This window comes from Hydra vulgaris, chromosome 01 (assembly GCF_038396675.1).
Source record: "Hydra vulgaris chromosome 01, alternate assembly HydraT2T_AEP".
NCBI classification, from domain to species: Eukaryota; Metazoa; Cnidaria; class Hydrozoa; order Anthoathecata; family Hydridae; genus Hydra; species Hydra vulgaris.
The window spans coordinates 64038882-64065000 of record NC_088920.1 but is presented as its reverse complement, the minus strand read 5'-3'; the positions used below and the strand labels follow the sequence as shown (position 1 = coordinate 64065000).

At 29.1% G+C, this 26119-nt stretch overlaps 1 protein-coding gene across 3 annotated transcripts in view; it reads right to left on the bottom strand.

Annotated features, from left to right (window-relative positions):
- The window catches only part of LOC101238333 (uncharacterized), a 43353-nt gene that overhangs the window by 5388 nt on the left and 11846 nt on the right, over nt 1–26119 (bottom strand). Inside the window, exons 2-6 of one of the 3 annotated variants that reach the window (XM_065788923.1) lie at nt 18123–18274; nt 12537–12658; nt 8903–9016; nt 2637–2717; nt 212–280 (exon numbers count right to left, since the gene is read on the bottom strand). In XM_065788923.1, the coding sequence (XP_065644995.1) occupies nt 212–280; nt 2637–2717; nt 8903–9016; nt 12537–12658; nt 18123–18274 (538 nt within the window). Of the gene's footprint in view, nt 1–211; nt 281–2636; nt 2718–8902; nt 9017–12536; nt 12659–18122; nt 18275–26119 lie in introns of those variants that run through there. The other 2 variants (XM_065788924.1, XM_065788925.1) reach the window with 2 other exon arrangements.

The following is a 26119-nucleotide window of genomic DNA, read 5'->3' as shown; positions in this document are numbered from 1 at the left end:
GTGATTAGTGGAATTAAGAGATGAGATTAATAAATATTACGATTAATTTTATTTTGGCTTTAGTTTTTACTTGATGCCTTATTTTTAACAATAAAATAATTTTCAATTTATAATTATTATTACTTTTATGTTATTATAAATACTATTATAAATAAAGATTTTACTAATATCATTGTTTAATCATCATGTTTCATAGAAAAAGTAAAAATACCTTATTAATCTCAGCTTTCAAAGTTTTCACTTCTAATTCTAAATTTGCTTCATAAATTTCATTTTCAATCTTAAATAGATTAAAATTGAGATGTCATAAAAATGCTACAATAAAAAATTTATATAAGATGTATTTGATAATAAAATTGCAATGCAATAGCAATTTCCTGATGATTCAGTGGATATAGAATTTACCCATTGTAATTTTATGGCTGATGACAATACAAATAAAGATGTCAACAAAAAATTGATACTAATGCAGAATAAATGTTAATTATAAAAATATTCCATAATTATACAAGCCATATTTAATTATAAACTATAATTATAATTATAAACAAACCACATTAGTTTAAATAACCTTAAATAAAATGTTAATAAAAAAATACATGTTAGAAATAAATTAAATCAGATTTTAAAAATAACTTATTTTTGAAATTATCAAATTATATCTATTATGAATAGTTACAACAAAAAAATATTTTATATTTTCAATGATAAAATATTTAGTAGCTTAAATTATACATTATAATTATAGGGGAAGTGGTGGCTTAACCGCCCCCGAAACGTTTGGATTGATTGCTATGTAAAAATAAAAGCGAAATGTGTCTTTTTAACAGTTTATTTTAATAACCATATTATTAAGCTTTAAATTGCTGCTATTAGGAAAAAAATAAGACGGTTTTTGAAAATGTTATTATACAAAAAAGAACACTTAGTCAAAAAAATGGTTTTGCCTCCATTGTGAGGCACAACCGCACCCTCACAAAAATTGTTGAAGGTACACTTTCCATGGTACATTTTTTTTAAAATTAAGAAATATATAATATATAATAGTATAATAATCATCATATATGCGTAAATATAACAAGATATCAATTTATACTCTTAGCTTTATATTTTAATCAAAAACTCATTTATAAAAGTTAAATAAAAAAATACAAAACCTATTTTCTAACATCTCAAAACAAAACTATTTCTATTCAAGTTTTTACATGAACGCATTCAAGTGTAATGATTGTATATATTGTTTTTCGTTATTACCTAACTTTGATAAATATCAAAAGTATGCGGTTGTGACTCCTCTACGTCTATGCGGTTCTGCCCCAGAAGAGAATTTTTAGAAAGAATATAGTTTCATAGCTTGCTTATTTGGTTATGTTAATATCAAAAATGGTTTTCACTTGATGAAATAACGATGATAACACATACCTTTAACACTAAAATCAAATATTGCTTAATCCTCAAAAGAAAGATCTAGAAAAATATGATGTAATTATAACATTATTATCAAAATAAACTTTATTATGTATAACTTCTCAGAAACGCATCAGGCACTCTTTTTGGCATAAGCAAAATGATGGAAACTGTTTACCAACGCGTGGTATGTTTTTCGCCATATTAGAAAACATTTTCAAAGCGAAGTGTTAAAAAACGGTTGTACCTCTATATACGGGTATGCCCCCACTTCCCCTACTATAATAAATTAAACAAGAATGAGTTCAAGTTCCAGTAATAGTTATTGTTATCATTGCAGCATTTTTACACAGCCTTAACCTTAAATTAGTTATTAAAATTATTGATACACCTGAAGAAATTTTTTTTTTATGTTCAAAGCAGTTTAAAGTAAAATTAATAAAATATAAAGTTGAAATGAAGAAAATTCAATTTTGATTAGTTGTAGGTATTAATAGGTCCCTACCGATTGGAACGCTGGGTCAATCACCACCTTTATCTTATCAAAAAAGAGGAATATAATTGCTAATTTCAAAAGGGTTTTTCCTTATTAAAGCCTTATTTATATTTAGGTGATGGATTTAATTTTAAATAAATTATAAGGGTTTTGTTATTATTACTATTATTATTATTGTTATTATTACTGTTATTATTACTGTTAATAATATTATTAACATTATTATAATTAAACCTTTTTAATATATTTAGGTTGTGGAAAAGTATGTTTCTTAAAATATTTTATCTTAACCAATTTAAATTGGAGCAGTTTGTTCTGTACCAAAACCTCATCTATAAAATGATCCATAATAATATAGATATTTTTTTATTATTGTTGTACAGGATTTAGATTAGGATATTATAGATATATTGCCATTTAAAGACTATTATTATTTTATTTATAAATTTATAAAAAATTTACATATAAAACATTAATTTATAAAAAAATCAACCACATAATCCAATACAGATGCCAATGATGATCGCCAGAATAGAACACCATTGATATAGAAGTAAAATGAAAATATTGAGGAAGTATTAATGAGCTTATGTAACAATGCATTTGTAAATATCTCATGATTATATAATATGCTAATATAATATAGTATCTTATGGTACTATAATATGCTAATATAATTTTCTATTGAAAATGATAAAACATAAAAAAAGTTAAAAAAAAAAAAAAAGAATACTTTGATGACATCATCCTCAATAGCCTTCAAACTTTCGGATCTTGACTTTGAGCTGCATTTTGAATTTTGTGTATCACTTATCTAAATTTATAAAAATCTAAATTTACAATAAAATTAAAATTCAAAATCTAAAAAACAAGTAAAAAGTAATTAGCAATAAAACCAAACAACAAATACTTTAAACTTTGTCTTAATATTTTTTAATTTTTAAAATATTGCAAAATATCTAATTACAACATTATTTAAGAATAACTAATTTTATAGTGCATAGAACATTCTGGTCATGATTTTAAGCTGCTCCAATGATGATGATGATAATGATGATGATGATTATCATTATCATATTATCTACTCTACTTCAATCTTTATCTCCCAAAAGTGCACCTATTCATGTTAATACTCAATCATCTGCATTAGCATGCTCTAAATCTCAAAACACTTTTATTTTCCTTAATGCACCCTATAAGATACACTCACGATTCCGAGTTTTTGTCTGAGATCCCTTCCTCTTTTCTTATTATTTAGAGATAAAACACGCATCCATCACAACCTAAAAATAGCTAATAGAGGTCTAGCGTCCAATAAGGTAAAACTGCACTGTATTATTATTAACAAAGATCGAATGTTTGAGGTACAATATAAATACATTTATACTTGATGCTTCTTTAGCCCATCAGCTGATCCAACCATATTTCCAAAATAAAAGTAACTTTATAATGCAAGAATTTAGTTTATATTTTTTCTTAAGCTCATTTTCAACACATCATTTATTTTTTCTTCTGCTCACAGTCAATCATAACATAAAAAAAAAATTAACAATAACATTAAAAATTACTATGAAGCATATAAAATAACTTTTTCAATAACCCGTAAAAAGCTTTATTAAGGTCTTTACAATAATTGTTAATCTGTCAAATGCTTTCTCAAGGTCTTTCAAATAATTGTTAACCTGTCAAATACTTTTTCAAGGCCTTTACAATAATTGTTAATCTATCAAATGCTTTTCCAAGGTCTTTACAATAATTGCTAACCTGTGAATAGCTTTTTAAACTTGCCATACAAAGAATATTTTGTTCACACCTACTTTCTTATGGCAGTTTAATAAATTTTTTCATACACTGTTTCTTTTCCTAGCCCAAAAAAGCTGCATATTGTTAATCAATACAATGATTCTAATTTTGTTAGCATTAACTCTTTCTGAAATCTTACTCACCTGATGACATTTTACTATACCATTATTGTTATATTCACATTTGTGATTTTACCATTGAGCATAATTTCATTTCAAAGATCCAACACATTAAAAAACTACCTACTTTGTAGACCTTATTATTGCAGCCAACAAACTAAATACTAGACTAGAAGAACCAATATAAACTTGATTGAAAGTAAATCTTTTCTTCATTCAATCTCTTTTTTTATTTATTTTCATATTGATCCAGTCAAATATTTTTATTTATTATTTGCTATTTGCTATTTCTCATTTTACACCTCCTCTTTTCTTTTTCAATTTACCCATATCCTTTCCACCATACAAATTCTTTATGTCTCTCAAGATAATTTCTTAAGTATCTTTACCACTTTCTACAGAGATTTAAACCCACAATTCAATTTAATATTATTTTAAAATAATAACTCTTTCTGCATAATAAAATATAATATCATATTTATGTAGACTTTAATTTTGTTTTATATAATTAAGTTTACTTTTATGCATTGACTTTCTAAAGGCCCTGTATTAGCAGTGAACACTTTTGTTCAGGCAGTTTTTTAGTGTAGTGAGAAGCAATATGGGTCTAACATGGTAATGTGAGGCTAATAACTTCAAAAATTCTTGACTTAATTTCAGTTCTTATTTTTTAATCAAAATAGTACATTCTCTTAAACAAATTTAAAAAATTTTAAAGGTATAAAATGGTTTCTTTCCTGGAAGAAAAATTGTTTGATAATTAAATGTTAGCTTAAACTCCAAAAAATTTGTTTAAAACTTACAACAGAGTCAGGTGGGGTAATAAACGAGGTGTTTGAGAAGAGTTTAAGTTAAGGTGATAAATGAACTATTTATTAATATGTATTGTGACATTAGGGTTCCATCAAATGTACAACAACAAATACTTTTAAAACAAAAGTTCTTTAAGAAGAAGAGCTACGGCTATGACTTGGCTCATTCAAAGATTCATTGATATGGCAATTGAAGAGCATCAAAAGACAAAAATTGATTCAAAGATTCATTGATATGGCAAATTTATATGAAAAATTGTGATCGCGTTCAATATTATGATTGGCTCAATGTTATTCTGCATTAGTGCTCTATCCTCTACTAATGGAATAATCTAGCTGACATTGAAGAAATAAGGAACTTTGCCAAACTGATTTATTTTTATAAATTAACAATTTTACACAACCAAATGCTTTTCCTGACTTATTTCATTATTTATTTGAATATCTCTGAGTAGCAAACTGATTTATTATTTTGTAAGCTGCCTACGAATTCTTTTATTTCAGTTATGGTTATTTTAAAGCTAATTTTGTTGCTTCCAATGTTTTGAAATGTTTTTTATTTTCATTTGAGATTTAGTCAGGGTAAGAGTTGGTTACTATTTTATAGATAAATTGATCAGTATATTTTTAAAATAAACAGATCATTATATTTTAAAAAGATTCTAAAGTGCCGAGCCAGGTTGTGTTCATTAATACTAAATAATAATTGCATATCAATAAAACTAAAATTGTTGTTTTAGTTAACGCTCGCCTTCTTCATTTGTTCTTAGTTCTCGAAACCTTTATAGTATACTCCGCAATCTATTAACTCGATAATTTATTACATATTATACTTATTATTTATAACAGTTTTAGGTTGTTTTTTTTCCACATACAGCAAATCATGTTTATTTGTACATTTTTTTACTAAATGCCAAAAATTTTGTGTTATACAACTAAAAATAAAATAAGATACTTGGTTTTGAGATTTCAGTAGCAAAACTTGTTTTTAAAGATAGGAAGTATAAATCTTTATCCAAATTTTTATATTAAAAAGTTCAAGAAATGTAAACTTATTTATACTTAACAATATACATATTATCTGTCTGCGTAAGAATATATTATATCAAGTTTATTTCATAAAATTTGTATTAATTATTTTATCTACTTGAAGTTTCTAAAGTGATAAAAGTTCAATGAGTATGAGACAGAAGGGTTCGAATCAGCTACATAGAGCAGCAGATGTCTAGGTAGCTGGTAGGTAGGTGAGTAGGTAGTTAGAAAGGAAGGTAAGTGCATTAGTTTTTAGGTAGGTGGGTAGTCGCAAACTGCTTTGCACTTGTGCCAGTTTGCACTTATGCCAATGTTTTGGAATTCTTTTAGAGCACTTACGCCTGTTTACACTTGTGTCATTTTTTACAACTGCTTCGCAGTTATTATAGCTCGTACTTTAGCAAATTCCCATATATGTCAATATTTGCAAATTCTTTTGGCACACTTATGCCAGTTCGCACTTATGCTGATTTGACTTTTCATCAAGACAGGATTAAAAAGTTTAGTCATCAGCAAAAAGAGTTACTTAAGATGTAAGGTTGTCAGGAAGATCATTAATGTAGGTAAGAAAAAAAACAGGCCCAAGGATAGAACCTTGAGGTACTTTCAGAAGTTACTTGAAATGAAGAAAAGTGTTGGATTTGATAATTTTAAAACTTTCCCAGATACACCAAATGAAACAAAGTTATGGAGCAGACTATCATGCCAAACCTTGTTTAAAGCTTTAGATATGTCAAGAGCAATAGCTCTAGTCTCCATGCCTCCAACTAATGCACGATAAAACATTCTAGTACAGCAATTAATAAGTCAGCGGAAGATCAAGAGGATCGAAAACCGTATTGCTTGTCTGACAGTAAGTTATTTGACTCAAGATGGGATGTGAGAACTTTGTTGATCAAAGACTTTAAGACCTTGCTAATAACAGAAAGAAAACTGGTTAGACAATAATGAGAGGGGTCAGAATGTTCGCCTGAGTTTTTGAAAGTTGGAACAACACATGCCATTTTCCGGCAGGCAGGAAAACAAGACTCAGTCAAGCATTTAGTAAATAACTTAGAGAGAATTAAAGAGAGTTCTGGAGACAGGATTGATGTCTGGACCACAAGCCGTAGAAGAGTTTAATTAACATATGACTTTAGCAAAGGAAGATGAAGAGATTTGAATGTCAAATAATGGGTTAACCCACCTAATTGGAATTGAAGGAAAAGAATGGCCAAATTGTTAGACAAACTCTCTAGTGAACAAACAGCTATTTATTATTTTGCAATAATAAATAGCTGTTTGTTCACTAGAGAGTTGTTCTTTTGAATAAAAAAAAGTTATTACCATTAGATATAGCAGCTGCACAAGAGCAACAATTATGTCAGTTAACACTTATGTCAATGTTGTCAATGTCAATGTCAAATGCACTTATGAAAATGTTTGCAGATTCTTTTAGCGCTCTTATGTCATTTTGCACTTATGCCAGTTTGCACTTGCACCAGTTTTTGCCACTGATTTGCTCTTATGCTAGTTTGCACTTATGCAAGTTCGCACTTATACCAATGTTTTCAAATTTTTTGGCACACTTTTGCTAATTCACATATATGCTAGTTAGCACTTGTGCCAGATTTTCAACTGATTTGCACTAATGCCACTTCGCACTTATAAAACTTTATTTCATTCAGTCTCCATAATTTGATGCATGAAATATATTATTCAGTATGCAGATTGCGATGTATATTATAAAGACTCTGAGAACTAAGAAAAAATAGAGAAGGCATCCCACCATTTTTATTTTTATTGTATCAATTTTTTTCTTATTGTTACTGGTTTGACCTATTTATTTATCCTCTCACATCCAGCTCTCATTTATGATCTTGTTTTATCCAGTTAATTTAGTGTCTTAACCACTATTGTCAAATTCATGGACACTTTTGCCAAAACAACCATATGCTTATATTTGTTGATTTAAGATTTTTTGCTTATGACGAAGTTGTATTTTTCAATGTGCAATGATGTTCTCCTTATTTCGCAGCAAATGTTTTTTTCAAAAACTATATAAAGCTATCCTAGTAATCTCCATATGTTGACGTAGTTTAATTTTAAATTCTAACAGTTATGCAAGGCTAGTTTCAACTCTAGGGTGAGCTCAAAATTTAGATTCAAATTTTTTTATTCAAAAATTTTTTTTTATTCAAACTTACATAAATAGTTTTTAACAGATCTAACTTTTTATCAAAAATATCTAAATCTCTATTAGTTCCATTAAACCTTTTAACAACATTTTTAAACCAATTTTGATTCTTTTTTTAGAGTGTTATCATAAATAATGCAACCAAGACAAAAGAGATGTCTTTACTCTTTTCCTCTGACCAACAAGCTAAAATCTTCCATGTGGTGTTTAAACTTTTCATCATTTAAGACTACCTGTGTGTTCTATTCAAAAACCATCAAAACAATGAGAAAAATTAGAAAAGAAAGAAATTTGTGGTTACCTAAGCTTACTGATTTTTACAATTAAAAAAATAAGCACTAAACTGTTTATAATAGTTTATATATATATAGTGTATATAGTAGTTTTTCATTAATTTTACATACAACTTAGACTTGCCCAGCATAAAAGTGCAAATTATAGGGAATCGAGCTGATCATTAAGAAGAATGAAGTTGGGCCAGTCCAGGACATGAACCGAGATATTTTCGAGAGCGTCAAGAAGATGGACTAAAACATTGAAGCAAAGATTAAATAATTTAAATTTAGTTTCAGAAAAAAATTGAAGAAAGTCAGCCTATCAGTGAATAGAAAATGGTCTCATACATTTATCTTACTGATTTTTTTCTTTATTTATTTAAAAGTTGAAAAAGATATGCGAAACAACAAATTAAGAAACAAGTAGATTAACTTTTAATTAAACTTTTTAGTATTCAAGAAACATTTTAATCATAAAATTCATATTAAATTCAAGTACGTTTTATAATTTAATAAAGTAACATTATATAATTATTCAAAAAATAAAAATAATTTATATCTAATAATATTAAAAATCTTATCAAGATACATTTTATTTTCTCTGAATGATTAAGTTTAAAAGTAAAAAAATATACTTAGAATATAGCAAACTTAGTTATTCTTAGTATAATTTAGTTATACTTAAAATATATCATAATCAAACTCAAACTCATATTATATACAAACAAAAACCATATGAGATTTATAAAAGTATATATTTTATTATAATAAAAGATACCTACTGATTTTGTCAGTTTTTCTTTCTTTTCTGTATTTTCTTTAATTTGTATTCGTATAACATCTAATTCTATTTCACTTTGGAGAATCTCATTTAGACAACGTCCCAACAATTTTGACTAGTTGTAAAATGCTAAAACTTAGCAACATTTTAAAGTTCTTGTAAAAGTAAAAAAATTATAATTAAAACTAATATTGTTTATCTTGATAATAACTGGAAAAAAATGTCTTATTTTAGAAAAAAAATAAAATTTACAAAAAATATACAAACTAGTTATTAGGATGGAGTATAAAAATTTTGACAACTAAATTATTGTGACAACCTACTTTACGACAAGGCAAAAACTCATGGCTATGAGTTGTTGCCTTGTCGTAAAGTTGGTTGTCACAATAATATGAAACTCTGCAGCAGATATCTCAGTAACAGGTTTCACAGAGCTACCAAATAGATAGGCACGACATAGGTCTTTGGAAATTCCTGTACCAGAACACTTTTAATAGCGCTTAATTTTTTTATTGAAAAGTGTGAAAACTGGTGATCATGTTTCTTTTAGACGTTGCCTATCATGCAGATCAATACAATTATTACCAGCAAAATAAGTTTTGGTATATCAAGTTTATGTTTGGAAAAGTAAGTTCATCTTTCCATTGCTAATACTTGTTTCTTCACTGCAAATTTTTGCGTAGTTTCTTAGCAAGGGTATGTTTTCTGATGTCATTTGAAAACATACTGTGGCTGTAGTTATGGTTGCGGTTGGTACTGAGGATGTGGTTAATCATCTTGATTGTGACAGTACTAAGATTTGATTTGGACAAAAATTGAGAACAACATCCCGCTATAACAGCTTTTTTTGTAATTCCATTTGCAAGCAACCACTATTAAAGTTACTGGTAGAGAAAAGATGAAGATCATGGGACAGGAGACGCTAGCTCTTTAGAACAGCATCCATTAAAACATTTATGGAATAGAAAAAGAGAAGCAACATTATGATAATGTGAAAATGGTTGAAGGTTTGCTGCAAGAGCAAGTCCAACTATGTTTACAATGAGTGTTTGTACCTTATCTAAAAGAGAAAGAGCATTATTCGAAAATCTGCAAATATGGTTTACCCAACAGTATTTAATAAATATACCCAACAGTATTCAGTACCTAACAGCATTCAATACCCAACAGTATTCAATCAAAGGACAAATAAATATATAGACCCCGGAGTAAGAAAGTGGCGAGCACAATAAAATGATGCTACCAGATCCTTACCAGATGCTTATTTTGCAATGAATTTGATAAAAAAAAAAACCCTCAATTTTGAAGATGTTTCAGGACTTTCAGATTCTGGTGGGGGATGCATACCATTTGAAATTTGATTTAAACATGGATTCCAAGAAAGACCCTTTAAAAACTCACATTATTGCACAAGATCTATAACCATTAAGTAAATCACAAATGTGTTTAAAACTAAGTTAACTGATATGCTCATGTTATTAGAATTATGCGGTAGTGGTGTAGTGGTAGAGCGCTCGCTTCATAAGCGAGAGGTTCCGAGTTCAATCCCCACCACGTCCCTGGTAGTACCGCGCTCAACTTGTATCTCCGCGCAGCGGCCTTGTTCGTCAAGGTTCGTGTTTCGAAGTTATAGAGTTGAGAGAGCGTTATGACCACAATTAAGTAGCCTCCTCATCTGTAGTGGCCTTCTGGGCCTTGGGGAGGTGAAATAACAAAAAAAAAAAAAAAAAAAAAAGTTCTAATAAATTGCCCATTCAACCTTTTACCCCTACTGGTACAGAGTACCAAAAATGTCCACACTGTCTTGTAGTCTTGAGCCTTATTTTCTTGAAAATAATTTTTTTTAAAGATTTTCATAAAATACCTAGAGAATATAACAACTTTTAAACAAAAAAAGAAAATACAGCATTTTATGAAAATGTTTCTTGCCACCTTTATTACCAATGTTGCTTTTACAGCCAGAGCGCTTTAAAGCTTCATTCTTCTAGAATTACCTTTGTGATTCTAAAAGAATGAAGCTATAAACTGCTTATGGAATACGATATGTACCAGAAAAAATTTGCGCGGTTATTTTAAAGGATACTTTGAAAGTACATTTATTAATATTCTTAAATTTCACTTAAGTAAGTTTGTGAAGTTGTGTCCGTGAGAACGCACCCACGTTGCGTTTTACAATTGACATTAGCTTTTGCACGGTCTCCGGCTGAACTTTCTTGGTAGCTCTAATCCATTTATTTTTAAAGTCTAGGATGTTTTTAGCCTCTTTTAAATTAAATCTTAGTTTTCCTATCACAATAGCTTATTATTCCCTATTTTTTAACGAGTTGAATGATTTATAAAAGGTAACTCGTTAAAAGTGTACTAACGGGAAAATTTTTAAGAATTTTAATTATTTGATCTTCTAAAAGAAGAAGAGTAAACTAATGGAAAGTTATTTGGTTCATGACCAGATTTTTTGATAGGGCATAAAACAGGACATAGGGTGGATCGCAGTGGTTTTCTACAAAATCTATTTTATGCTCTAATTCTAGTTTAAAGTTATCCCAAAGTAGTGACATGATGCTAAAAAGAGCCAAAATGACGGATGACCCATTTTAGATTTTAAAAACGGAATAAGACACTTCATGAGGCATTCTTTAATGTATATTTCTGTGTTAATTATCCCCGTAGCTACAAAACAAGAGATTCTATCACCACATTCACAAGCTGCTTGTCAAACCAAGATAACTATGTTTTAGAAAATACTTTCATTGCGTTTATATTTGGAATTCAATTTAAGAAGAGGTCGGGAAATATACAGCATAATACGTTTTATTATCAATAATCAAACAATATATTTTAGCATATAGTTTTTTATTGAGCAGCTTTGAGCAAAGAATTGTAACATTTTTTTGTTTTTTTTTTCACTAAGAGCAACTTTTTTCTTTTAATAAGACTTATACTCACACTTTTTCTTTAATCTTTGTATTGTGGAAACACTTAATTTTAAATTTTTGTGTAAGATGTCTTTCACTTTTTTAACAAGATCTCGTTGAACATAAACTTTTTTCTGGACATGTCTTCACGCTAAAAGTAAAGATTTACACTTGTGCAATTTTGCAATGCCTGTGTTTGCAAAATCCATTTGCAAACCTCTACAAATTTGCACTAAATAAGGTTTTTGCAATGCTTTGCGCTTATGCAGATTTGAACTTAAATAGTTTGTAACTAATCAAAGTTATTCGAATAGTCTATGTAATAGTAAATGTCTTTTTAGTTGCACCTACGCTGTCTACTTTGTTTAAACTGTCACCTTTTTTGTGTCACCTTGTTGACAACTGCCAACTTTTTTAAGTGTATAGTGATAAATCTAAATTTTGTTTTACTTTGATTAAAAAAAATTATTTAATTAAAAAATCTGATCAAACATTTGATTTAAGCAGCATTTCTGTTCTCATGCTTTCCGGTGGTCCTGTTAAAACTGTTGTACAACTAAAACAAATTTGCCAAATTGTTAAAGGCTAGTCAAATCTTTAATCCAACAAGCCTTATATACTGTTATACTTTTTGAAACATTACGAAAAAATGTTTTAAGTAATTCAAAAAAAGGTATTAAATATTAATTAAAAGTTATTTTGTTTAAAAAAAAAAAATACCTCTTGAGCAAACTCTTTTTGTATTGCTGACCACATGACGTTTATTTCGTATAAGCTACTTACAGCATCACCTAATGCTGTATTTTTCTCCATATTTGCCCACTGCATGAGTGCTGTATTTGCTATGAAATTAGTTAAATATAATGGACTCTTAAAATCATATTTCAACATATACATTTTACATATACAAATGTTATATTAGTATCTAATATAACATATATATATGTTTAAATGTAATAAATACGTCTAATATTGTATGTAATAAATACTAAAGCAAATACTGTTTTATGAATTTTTAGATGCAATTTAAAACAGGTAAGTAGTAAAAAAAAGTTAATGTCATCAACAGTCATGGTCATGAACAACTACTTAAGTTGAGCACAACTCGGACGTGAAAAAGGTATTAAAGGTGGAGTAGAATTATTTGTTTTTTAAGTAGTTCTCATACGGTCTGTGTTATTAACAAAATGAGTATACTTTATAAATTAGAGTGGTGCTCCAAAATTTTTTATTCAATAAATTTTTGGCTAAAATCTCTAACTATGTCATCATAGTGTTGTGCATATCTTGGTTCTTAATAATAAAAAAAAAATTTCAAAAGTACGCCATAGTATGTCTCAAATATTATTTTTTATTAATCATTATTTAAAATTTTATTGCATAAAAACTTTCGATTTTTGATATTTTATTCTTGTCTTGATAACATTTTAGTTGCTTGCTCGCCAACATTTTAGTTGCTTGGAGGGTGCTTGAAAAGGATCTCACTTCTGCTACAGCATGGTGCTCTCAATGGCTGGTGAACTTTAACTCAAATAAAACTCAATTTATTTCAGCTAATCGTTATTGCAACAATCTAGATCTTCCTGTATTTATGAACGGTAATGTACTCAATAAGTCATCTACCTTTCATCTCCTAGGATTAGCTCTTACTTCCGATCTTTTTTGAAAACCATTAATCAAATCGATTGCAAAATTAGCGTCTGTTAAGGCTGCATTTTTTTGTCGTTGTCGCTACTTTTTTACTCAGGATTTATTCTTTATTTCCATAAATCTCAAACCCGTCCTTGTATGGAATACTGTTGCCATATCTGGAGCAGATCTTCAAATGATGCCCTTACTTTTTTTAACAAGGTACAAAACGGAGTGTAAACATTGTTGAACCTGCTCTTGCAGCCAACTTTCAACCACTGTCACATCGCTGTTATGTTGATTCTCTTACTTTTTTCTATAAATACTATTACGGACATTACTCTAAAGAGCTAGCGTCTCTTCTGCCAACTACTAAAATTCATACTCGTGTTACTGTTCATTCAATTAAATATCATCCTTTTACTGTGAATGTTTCTAAGTGCACCAAAAATTCTTATTCATCTAATTTTTTTGCTCGAACATCAATGCTTTAGAATTTGTTTATCGTGTTTTCCTGATTCATATAATTAGCAATACTTTAAGTCGTCTTAAACTACATCTTTTCTCTTCCAGTAACTTCCAACTCTTATAGTGGTTGCTTGCAGCCTAGTTAGAAGTGAAGTGTGAAGTTAGAAAAGAAGTGAAGTTAGAAAAGAAGTGAAGATGCCAACAAAAAAAAAATTTCAAACTTTTTTTTGAGTACCAGGTCGACATACTTTTGAAATTTCTTTTTTAATTTAATAACATAATTATTAGCTATAATTAGGTTGTTTTTAAAAAATTGATTTAGTTATTTTCTGGGACACCCGCAACAATGTTCCTATTGATGTACTAATGTAGTATGCAAAATCTTCAGAATATTCCATTATTTATTGATGCCACATGGTCACGTGGTCTTAAAATATTTAGATAATTTGTGTAATTATTAATGAATATATATATATATATATATATACTATTATGTATGAATGAGTGTCTGGCACAACATAAACAAAAGAGGATTCTTAGCCTTCATTTCAGACCAATATCTTACAAGAGTATTCACTATGGTTGTAAACCAGATTTTCTTTGGTCAAAGTATCGTTATTTTTCTTAAGGTATCCCATTAGAAAAATTGCCACAGATCTCCGCATTGGTGCTGAGACTAGAGGACACAAAACGTTGTTTGGTATAACAAGCTTACAATTGTCAAAGATTTGTAGATATAAATGTGACAGTATATACGCATATGATTAGGTGAACATGTATATATGTACATAGATATGTAATTAAAATTTTGTTTTAATTATCATTCAGATTTTAATAATAGGTCTGCCTAGATAGTCTGATCATTATAGATAACTATTTCTCAATTAACAACATGAAAGGTGTAATGTGTATACTACATATCATTGTTTTTATGTAAGTATTTATACATAAATATATGTAAATGAGTATAAAATATTCACATTCACATGTATTTATGTAGAAAGAATCATACAAAAACAGTTATATGTAGCATATACATTATAATACGCAGGCTCAGAGCAAAAACATTGTGATCATAATAGCAAAACTTTTTTCACATAATGGTAAAATTTTTTTTTCCTGACAATAATCCAATAATAAAAAAAAATCAAATGCTGCCTTAACTCAAACCTTTAGTCAATATTTTTATAGAAGCCAAAATATGACATTATATGATTTAAATTTAAAATTTAAAATTACTGCTAACTTATTAAAAGTAGTAGTATTGCCCACTCATCCGTGTTTGACACGGAACTCTTGCAATATCTTGTTAACTTTGTTTTTTGATTAGTAGCATTTATTAGCCGTTTTATGAAGTCTTTTTTTGTTATTAAATACTGTTAAAACATTTTTCGAAAAGTACGTCTTAGTGGCCGAAGTAATTAGCTCGCAGCATTTCTGAAACGCATTGATACGGTTCAAATCATAACTCTTGTACATTTTTTTCAAAATCTTTTTCTATTTTTTTAAATACAAAATAAAACGTTTATGAAGTTTTATTGATATTATATACATAACGTATATGTAAAGATATTGTACACTATAACAAACGAAACGCAGATAGTTTTTAAAAATATTTAAAATTTAAAAAACATCAAATTTATTTTAAAAGACATCAAAACACCGGGAGAAATTTGTTGCGCATATTTGATTAGCTTCAGATGCTATAATTTTTTTGTGCTTTAAGTTTCTATAATGTTTAAAGAAAATATTTTCTTTTTTTATATAATTTTGAAAACTTTTTTATTATTTATTTTTTTTATTATTATTAACTTTTTTATTTTTTATTTTTAATTATTTTATTATTTGCGGCCGTGGCGCAGTGGTTCGAGCGCTTGCTTTATAAGCAGGAGATCCAGGTTCAAAACGAGCTCTGGACAAATTTTCTCCTAATTGTGAATTTAATAAACACCATTTTTGAAATCTTAGATCAATTCTGCTTAACAGCGTTAACTTAAATTTAATTAAAATTGTTTGAAAAAAGTGCAATCTTCTATAGATACTAGCTTTAATCCATCTTAATTGAATATAACTGTTAAAACACAACATTTCTAACACTTTGTACAAAAATATTAGAATTCCAAGAAAGAAAGGATAAAATGATAAGACCGAGTAATAAGCAGCGGATGGTCTAAAATAAATTATGGTCTGAAACTCAATATAAAAAAATTAACTAGTTCTTCAATAATTAAAACTTCTATAATTAAATAGAAATTAATTATAGAGGTTTACAATTTTACAATAAAAAGTTATAACATATTAAACACGAAAACTCAAAACAAAGATTTGAAAGATTTTTCTACACTAACTGAGAATTATTGAAATAAAACGGCTATATAAAAAATAAGGAAAGAAATAGTCAGTGTAGAATAGACTTAATATCTCTCGTATTATATGGATTATGTTAAGCCCATTACTACACATATTTTTAAGTCTATTTCCACATGTTTTTTAACCCTTTTATACTGATTTTAAATAATCAACAAATTTTAAACAAGTGTTCTAAACATTATTTAGACAAGCGCTAATATCCAAATCGCAGTTAAATATATTTTGTTTGTATTTTATGTTTTAACTAATTATTAATAAAATATTATTATTATCACCAATCATCACTTTGGTCTTTTTTTTCATAAAAAATTAGTTTATAATATGGAAAACTTTAGTCTGTTAAGTTAATACAATATTTTTATCCCATAATTTGAGCAGCCAATCCTTATCTTTTTTTAAACAAATATACTCCTAAAAAGGGTGCAACTAGTAAGTGACCGGGGCACCTTCCCCGGCTAAAAATGGGATATTTTAAAAATCTGGACCTAGCCGCGGAAAAAATATTAAATTTTACAGGGGGTGATAACTTGGGCTTGGAAAAAAAATTAGAACTAACTTTAACTTTAAAAGATTTGAAGATTTGGACGTCTAAAAAATGGCTTATTCTGTTTAACTGGAATAGCACGCAAAGTATGGTCATCAGAATTAAGAGCCAAACGAGGAAAACAGTGTTTTGCAAATAACTCTGCTTTATTCAGGGGCAAAGTAATAAGATCAGACTAATGAACTAAAGATGAAAAGTTAGATTTGCTTCAGTTAATGGTACCGTTGAAGATTATCCAAAAGTCTTAAGAACCTAACATCTGATATAAAATTAAGTAAACTCAGAATAAAAGAGCGTTAGCAGAGCTTAGCATTAGCAGCAAAATGCACACTTATACGTACACAAAATAAATAAATATGAGTATAAACATATATATCTGCTATTTATTTAAATGCTGGCATAGAATATCCTTACATATGTATATAAAACTAAGTGTTTATGACTTAGTATTTGCAGAAAAAATGATGATGATTAGATAGATGTGTGGTAACACTCTAACAAGACAAGAAATGCCATAATCTGACAGAGATCAGATAAAAACGTTGTATCAAACAACGTTTGTCTGAAAAGGTTAAAGTAAATTGGATATCAGGATGTAGAGAGGTAGCAGCTATTTTTATCAAACCCAGCCCAGTCCCAGCCCCGGCTATATTTTTCCACCGGTTACTTACTAACAGCAACCACTAATTAAGTTATGAGTTAACAGAAAACAAAGAAGAGAATTCTTATAAACTCGACCTAAAAAATAACAATGAAAACTGATGAAATTGCTTTTGCACAATAATAATTTAACCTCTCATAATGTAACCACTAATAACTGCATGTTTGAGGTAGGCAATTTTCAGGCATGTAGTAAACTTTAAAAATGTACATTTGCAATTGTATGTTCAACATCTGTTGCAGCGTTTACTTAACACCTAGATGCATATTTGGAACATCAAATGTACAAGTACATAAAAATGATTCGACCGACACAAGTAGATACAAACGAACAAAAGGTTGGTTGGCTTATTTATTATGCCTAATTATTCTATTTATAAAATTACAACCTTTGATAGTAATAATAATAATAACAATAAAGTAATAATAATAATAATAATAATAAAATATTAATAATAAAAATAATAGAAGTAATAATAATAAAACATAAGCTCTGAATTTAAAAATCTTATAACAAGTAAAATATTTAAAAAGTACAATTTTACAAATTTCTCAAAACTTATTACATAAACTGTTAACATGATTAGGCTTCGTTATGTTATGAATTTATTTAACGTAAATTAACAATTAATTACCATTTATCCTTTCAATAGCAAGTTTCAACAGGCACTCATATACTCGTTTTTCTTGGGATACAGCAAAAACCAGAGAAGCATGTGTGTTTAAAACACTAGACTTAGTTGGGCTTTTTAGCTTGTCCATATTTACATTTCCTTTCTGATTTTTTCTAAAATTGAAACAATTTATATATTCGCAGCATTTACAATACAGATGAGACAAGTATTTAAAAATTATTTAAATTAAAACAATTAAGCCAGTTTATGTGATCTAAAATAAATCAATGCTAATAATATATTACCTCTCTCTCTCTCTCTCTCTCTCTCTCTCTCCCTCTCTCTCTCTCTCTCTCTCTCTCTCTCTCTCTACATATATATATATATATATATATATATATATATATATATATATATATATATATATATATATATATATATATATATATTATATATATATACATATATATATATATATATATATATATATATATACATATATATATATATATATATATATATATATATATATATATATATATATATATATATATATATCTATATACATATATATATATATATATCTATCTATATATATATCTATATATATATATAGATAGATATATATATATATATATATCTATATGGGTAATTCCGCAAGAAAGGGAAAAAAAAAAGGAAAAAAGTTATGAAAACACATACTTAACTCCAAAATTTTTTTAAGCAAAAAAAATATTTTATCATACTTTATTATATTTTTCATGGTGTAAAGGTTGTAAAAACATGTTTTGAAGTTTATTTACAGTCCTCGAGGCGATTCTACAAATAAAATGAGAAAGAAAAAAAAAAAAGGTTCATCAAAACTAAAATTAACACGATTGAAATGTGTCGAATACCCGACTAAATTCGTAAAAAAACCAACAATAAATTGAAAATCACCTTCTTTGAAGGAAGAAGAGGAGGGAGGGGGGGGGGGGGCGGGGCGGGGGGCGAGTAAAACTCCCTGTAAAATCGCCTCTGATAGTTTTGTTGTGTAGCGTTAAAAATCTTATCGTAAAATCATAAACGAGAACTTTGATAATGTTGTAGTGCATTTTTTTAACATAATTTACATGGCTTTAAATAATCATTTATACTTTTTTTCTTATATCATTTAGTTTATTTGTTGTTTTGTAATATTGGGTTTTTCGTTAAGACCGTTGCGTTTACAACCTTCACAACAACAACAACAACAACAACAAAAAATGTTTGTAAAACTTCAGGTAAAAACTATAAAACTATGATTTTTTTTTTACTAAGCTGTTCTCTGCATAAAGTGCAACAAAGTTGTTTTGTTTTGAAGTGGTAATTTGTAAACGTTACGACCGTCACGCTACGTAGAGGTTATTTTTTAAAAAAGTTCAAGACTTTAATTCTGTAACTTTTTCATACTAATTGTAAAAAAAAAAAATTGTCCAATGAATGGATGTTGTTTATCAAATAATGCGGTATATAAATGTGTTGTTTCCTCTAAGAACTGATAAACAAATAAGTACCTGATAAACAATATATTGGCATAATAGAGGGTGAATGGAAAAAACGTTTTGCTAATCATAAGCAATCTTTTAAAAATAGAAAATATTCAAAAGACACCATCCTGTCAAATCATATATGGGAATTAAAACGTAAAAACTTTGTTGACTTTATACTGAATTGGTCCATCCTTAAAACAGCGCCTGCATATAACAATATTTCCGAAAAATGCATACTATACCTACTAGAAAAATTTGAAATAATTACTCATGCAAACCAAGAGAGCTTATTAAACAAAAAATCCGAATTAATTTCTAAATGTAGGCGCGAAAATAAGTTTCTCCAAAAAAACTATGAAAATAAATGAGCTCAAATAATAGTTACATTAAATCCCCCTTTTGAAATATATTTTTTTTAAAAAGCATAAGTAGTTATTTCTAAAGAATTCTTTTCATAATAGTGTCAGCAAATTCCACAAATGTGTGAAAATTTACAGTAGTTAAGACATTTGCGACTTCCTGTAATTTAATTTTTGGTATAAATTGAAGTTTTATTAATTTGATTATCCATTTCTGATGACTCTATATTGATGAAACACAGTGTTAAATAAAAAAAATTTTTGTTGAGTGATTTTCTACTAATTTAGTAATTTTTTTTCACTAACTACTGAAAAAAATTTATTATATTTATTTTGACACTTTATTCTAATATAAAAAAAAATCACACCAATAGAAGTTTTACATTCTATTTCAGAAACAAAACAATAGTATTAAAAAAGATTACACTCATTGAAATATCAGTGGTATCTGAAATGATGATTTTTCTTGTGTGAAGCATTAAAATTGTTTATTTTTTAACTTTAAATAGTTAAAGATAAGTATAATTTTATAATACTTACCCTTGATTTTTCGTTGCTAAACCTTTGTTTTGGATAACGGCTTCACAACGCCGATGCATTGAGTCAACTAGACGTTGACATTTTTTCTGTGGATATTGGATACAACCCTTTTTAAATAATTTTACATAACTGCTAAGCATTAGTTGGATTAGCATCAGAAACTGCTTTAAAACGTCTCCCCATATATTTTTAATGGGACTCAGGTTGGGTGACTGAGCAGACCACTCCTTAAACTCAACCCCATTGACCTGAAACCACCCCTTAGCCCTGCAACTAATGTTTTTTCAGGTTGTTATTTTGTTGAAAGACCCATTTTAGCGACATATCTTCATTAGCATAAAGTGGTATGATGTTTTTAAGAATGTTGACATATATGAGTTGGTCCATGATACCATTAACTTTATAAATAGGTTTGACACCATTATATGAGAAGCAGCCCCATACCATGTGTTCGGCTCCACCATGTTTCACAGACTTAGTAGTATATTTTTTCTGAAATTCTAAATCAACTGGGCGTCTTACATATTGTTTTAAACCTGCAACTCCATAAAGAACGATTTTCGATTCATACGATCATAATACGTTGCGCTGCTTTTTGATTGGTCAGTTCAGATATTGGTGTGCAAACAGCAAACGTTTGCGGTATGTTTATTTGTCATCAAAGGGACCTTTTGTAAACTGTATGCATATAAACAGTACTCTCTTAAGCATCTCCAAAAAGTTGTGCCACACACTTGTAATTCAAGATCATCTTTGCGTGGCTGATGAAATCGGTGGTTTTGTGCGGTCGCAATACGTTTTTTACTTTTACGTTTTTTAACTTTTACTTTATAATTTATACCATTTTAAATCATATTTGCTGAACATCCGAGAAGATTTTGTATGTAATGAGTAAGATTTGCCCTCTCTATGATGCTTCAAAGTATTGTTGCATTCTGCTGATATACAATGACGTCCTCGGCCCACTTTGAAAAGTTTAAAAATACTTTTACCATTTAGCATACAAAAGTAAATAAAGAATATATTATAATTAAAGTAATTTTTTGTAAAAATTAAAAAAACCTCCCCAGGAGTTTTGCTCATCGGTTACTTAGTGGACCATTAGTGGCAGTCGCTATCAGTGGCAAGCCAATAATTTCCCGGCATAATAGTGGTTAATAGTGGTTAGTCAATGGCTAGCCACTTTTTGGGGCTCCAGGAATGGCCTAAAAAGAAACCGGTAAACAAAACTACAGTAGTCCACTCACAATGCCTATACAGGTCTACTTAACTCCGCTATAAATGGGTGAAGTCCGCTTAAAACGCCTTTATAGAAGGAGGGTAATAATAAAAATACGGATACTTTTTTAGTACTGCTACTTTCATTCTCACTGCTGTATGTAAAAAATGTTACTGATCAGTATATATATATATATATATATATATATATATATATATATATATATATATATATATATATATATATATATATATATATATATATATATATATATATATATATTTATTAGGGTTATCACTTTTCATACATATCTAAAATTGAAAAAAATAAAATAGCAAGTTTGACTCATTGCCCTTTAATTTGAGGAAGGGGGTTAACGTTTTAGGGTTTTTGTTGTTACCAATCTCCAATCACCGCAATTTTTTGCATAGCGTCCTCAATCCTCATATATATGAAAATACTTAAATATGGAGTTTTCTTCGTCTTTCAAAGTTGCTTAGCTCAAACATCAAAAAAAGTTGTCTACGGCATTGTATATACCAGGCCTATAAGTATGAAATGAGGGTTATTTTTTCAAAATAAAACACTATTTTCTTATGGAAAAGTAAAAAATATTTTATTCAAAGTATTTGCCATTGCTTTCTACACATTTTGACCACATTTCTGGCAATTTGTGGATACCACGCCAATAAAACTGATCGTTTTTTAAGCAAACCATTCGGAGACCCATTTTTCGACTTCTCTGTAGGAATTGAAGTGTTGCTCATTCAATGCATGTCCTATCAATGAAAACAAATGGTAGTCGGAAGGAGCCAAGTCTGGTGAATACGGCGGGTGAGGTAACTCTTCCCAGCCAAGTGATGTTATCGTTTCCTTGACCGCTCTTGCTGCTCAAAAAAAATCTATTTTTCATCACCAGTCATAATTCGATGCAATACTGACTTCCTTTCGTGTCGTAACAGCAACATTTCGCATGTGGTTTTTTGCTATTCCATCTGCCTGTCATTCAATTCATGTGGCACCCATTTCCCACACTTTTAAACGGTCAGAAATTGCTGGTTGTGAAACATTTAACATTTCTGCCATTTGTTTTTGACATAAAGTGTCATCTTCATCCAATACTGCTTGCAATTCTGTGTCTTCAAACTATTTTGGTGGTCTTCCACGTTCTTCATTTTGCACATCAAAATCATTATCTCCGAACCGTTGAAACCATCTTTTGCATGTTGCTTCCGATAGAGCATGATTACCATAAGCTTCGAAAAGCATTTGATGCAATTCTGCAGCACTTTTCTCCGAATAAAAACAAAAAATTAGTGCTTTCCGCAAATCATCATTTTCTGGTACAAAATTCGACATTTTTAACATGATTAAAAAATATGATGTTGTTTATACAATGACTTGATGTTTACTAAATATGTTTAACAGATGTCATAGCAAGAAAATTAAAAAAAAATTAAGGCCCGTTCACAACAAATGTTCTTTATCGATACATTTGTAACTCGACGCTCACTTCATGCTTATAGACCTAGTATATATATATATATATATATATATATATATATATATATATATATATATATATATATATATATATATATATATATATATATATATATATATATACAGTATTGGACAAAACATTTGCAACCAACATCGAACAATGCTAAAAAACGTTCCTAATTTTACATTTTAAAAACGAAACGAACTATACTACCACAGCAAACAGTTCAGGAGTCTGGAGTCATAGCATGCCATGACATGAGCAATCAGCTGACAGGTGACAGCACACAGGCAGAATTTCGTTGACAATTGCCATTTTGCAGCGGACAAAACAAGTGCAACTTTTTTGGTTTGTTTCATTTTCTTAAGTCTGGTCCGTGTCAACGTCACGGAAGTTTTTTAATAATTAAAGGAAGTATCCAGAAGTTTCCAGAAGCATGCAGAAGCATGCAGAAGCTTCCAGAAGTTTCCAGAAGAAGCATCTAGAAGCATCCAGTAGCATCCAGAATTATCCAGAAACATTCAGAAGCATCCAGACGCATCCAGAAGCTTCCAGAAGCATCGAAAAGAAGCATCTAGAATCTTCCAGAACAGGTTCACACAGGTTCATTTTACTATATAAGAGACATGTAAATCGACATGTAATTCAGTCAGTATATGGTCAATCAGTTCAATCAATCAGTCTGTTCAATCAATCAATCAGTCAGAAGTCAATCAGTCAGTATTTTCAAGACAGTTTATCGAAGTGAGTTTTATCAAAGTGTTTTATCGAAGAACATCAATACAAGAAGTGAAATACAACAAGTGTTTCATTACATCAATACAGTCCACATCCAACCATAACGTTGTGTTCCACAGAGCATTATTGTATCATCACAAGGTAAATGTAACACGATAAGCCTTGAGAAGCGTGATTACTTATTTTTATTATTTTTATGACTTCAAGTGCAAAAATGGCTCCCGACAGTCTTGGATTGGAAAAAAGAAAGAAAATTATTGGCGATTACGTAAGTGAAATGTCACAAAAAAGTATTTGTGATAAATATCGCGTGAAAAAATGGACCCTATCAAGACTATGTTCCAAATATCGTTCTACGGGGAAATTGGCAGCAGATAACAAAGGTGGAAGACCGCGTTCCACCACTTCTAGAGAGGATTCTATGATCGTCAGATCCGTCAAGAAGGATCCCTGGATATCATCAGTCGAGATACAAAAGCAATTAGAGCTGCCTGTATTGGACCGAACAATCAGACGACGTGCTGTTGAAGCCTGATTGTTTTCTCGACGCCCTGCAAAGAAACCGCTGATTTCACTAAAAAACCAGAAGAAAAGACTCCTGTTTGTTACATCTCATATTGACTGGAATGTTCAGAAATGGCGAACTGTCCTGTTCAGTGATGAATCAAAGTTCAACATCATTGGGAGCGATGGCATTTGCCGTGTACGTCGACCGGCCGGAAAACGCTTCGATTTATGTTACTGCCATAAGACCGTGAAGCATGGTGGAGGCAATATAATGGTCTGGGGGTGGTTTTCTGCTAACGGTCTAGGTCCAATACATTGAAACGATAGAATAATGGACCGTTTCATGAATAAAAATATCGTGAAAGATGTTATGTTACCTCATGCTGAATGGAATATTCCAATAAAATGGGTTTTTCAGCAAGACAACAATCCGAAACACACTGCAAAAGTAGTCAAACAGTGGTTTCAAGACAACCACCTATCAGTGATAGATTGGCCTCCTAAATCTCCGGATCTCAACCCTATCGAGAACCTGTGGGAGATCATCAACCACAGAATTAATTGTGAAGGTGTTCGTAATAAGGATCAACTGTTTGAACAAATCCAAAAGGCCTGGGCAGCGATTCCACAAAGTTTCATTGATCACCTGATCGAATCTATGACTCGAAGATGCAAGGCTGTGATCGACAACAAAGGATTCGCCACGAAATATTGATTGCGAAACAATCAATTGGTCAACATTTTGTCGAGTTGCACTTGTTTTGTCGAGAAGGAATTCAACTTTTTTTAATACTTTTGATTAATTTATTAATTTTCGTGTACAAGTAATGAACTTTGTGATGAATAAAACTTGAAAAACTTTGTCTTTAAACAGTTACATAGTTATTTCTCTAAATTGAAAAAATGCAGCACTTTTATATAAAGAAACTAAGTTAGCATTATTTGGTTGCAATCGTTTTGTCCGATACTGTATATATTTATACCTTAATAGAGGGTTGTTTAAGCTAATTTTTGGAGTATTAAAGAGAAAACAACAAAAAATAACTCCTCTGATTAGAACTGCTGTATAGCATCAGATGCATTGATTTATACTTTGAATAACACATTTTAATCCACTAAATTTGTCCCAGCATAAATTTATTTTTTTAATTCAATTAAAATCATTTTTACACTCTTGTGGGTGTTTAGTGTATTTGAGAAGAAAAAACTTTTTTGTACAAAAATGTTAGAATCCATTAAGATTTAGATCATGCTAAAATGATAATACTACTTCATGGTTTTGGTCATAAGGAGAAGGCATATTTTTTAGTGGCTGAAGGCGACAAAGATCTGATTTAGGTTTTCCTTTTATTATATACCTAAAAATTCAATTTATTATGAAAACTAAATTAATCATAGGTATTTGTAAGATTAGGATTTTCAGCTGATTTAAGATATTATCACGCAATAATATTATACCTACTTTGGATTTTATTACATTCTGTCACATGGTCTAACTTTTTTCAAATTTTCAACCAGCCATAATTAATGAGAACATTTATAAATAAAGCATTAATTAATATGGTAACTGTTAGTTTAGGCAAAATTGAAGTTTATGCTTCACTTTTTAAAAATTCCTTTTATATTTCACGTAGCTTAAA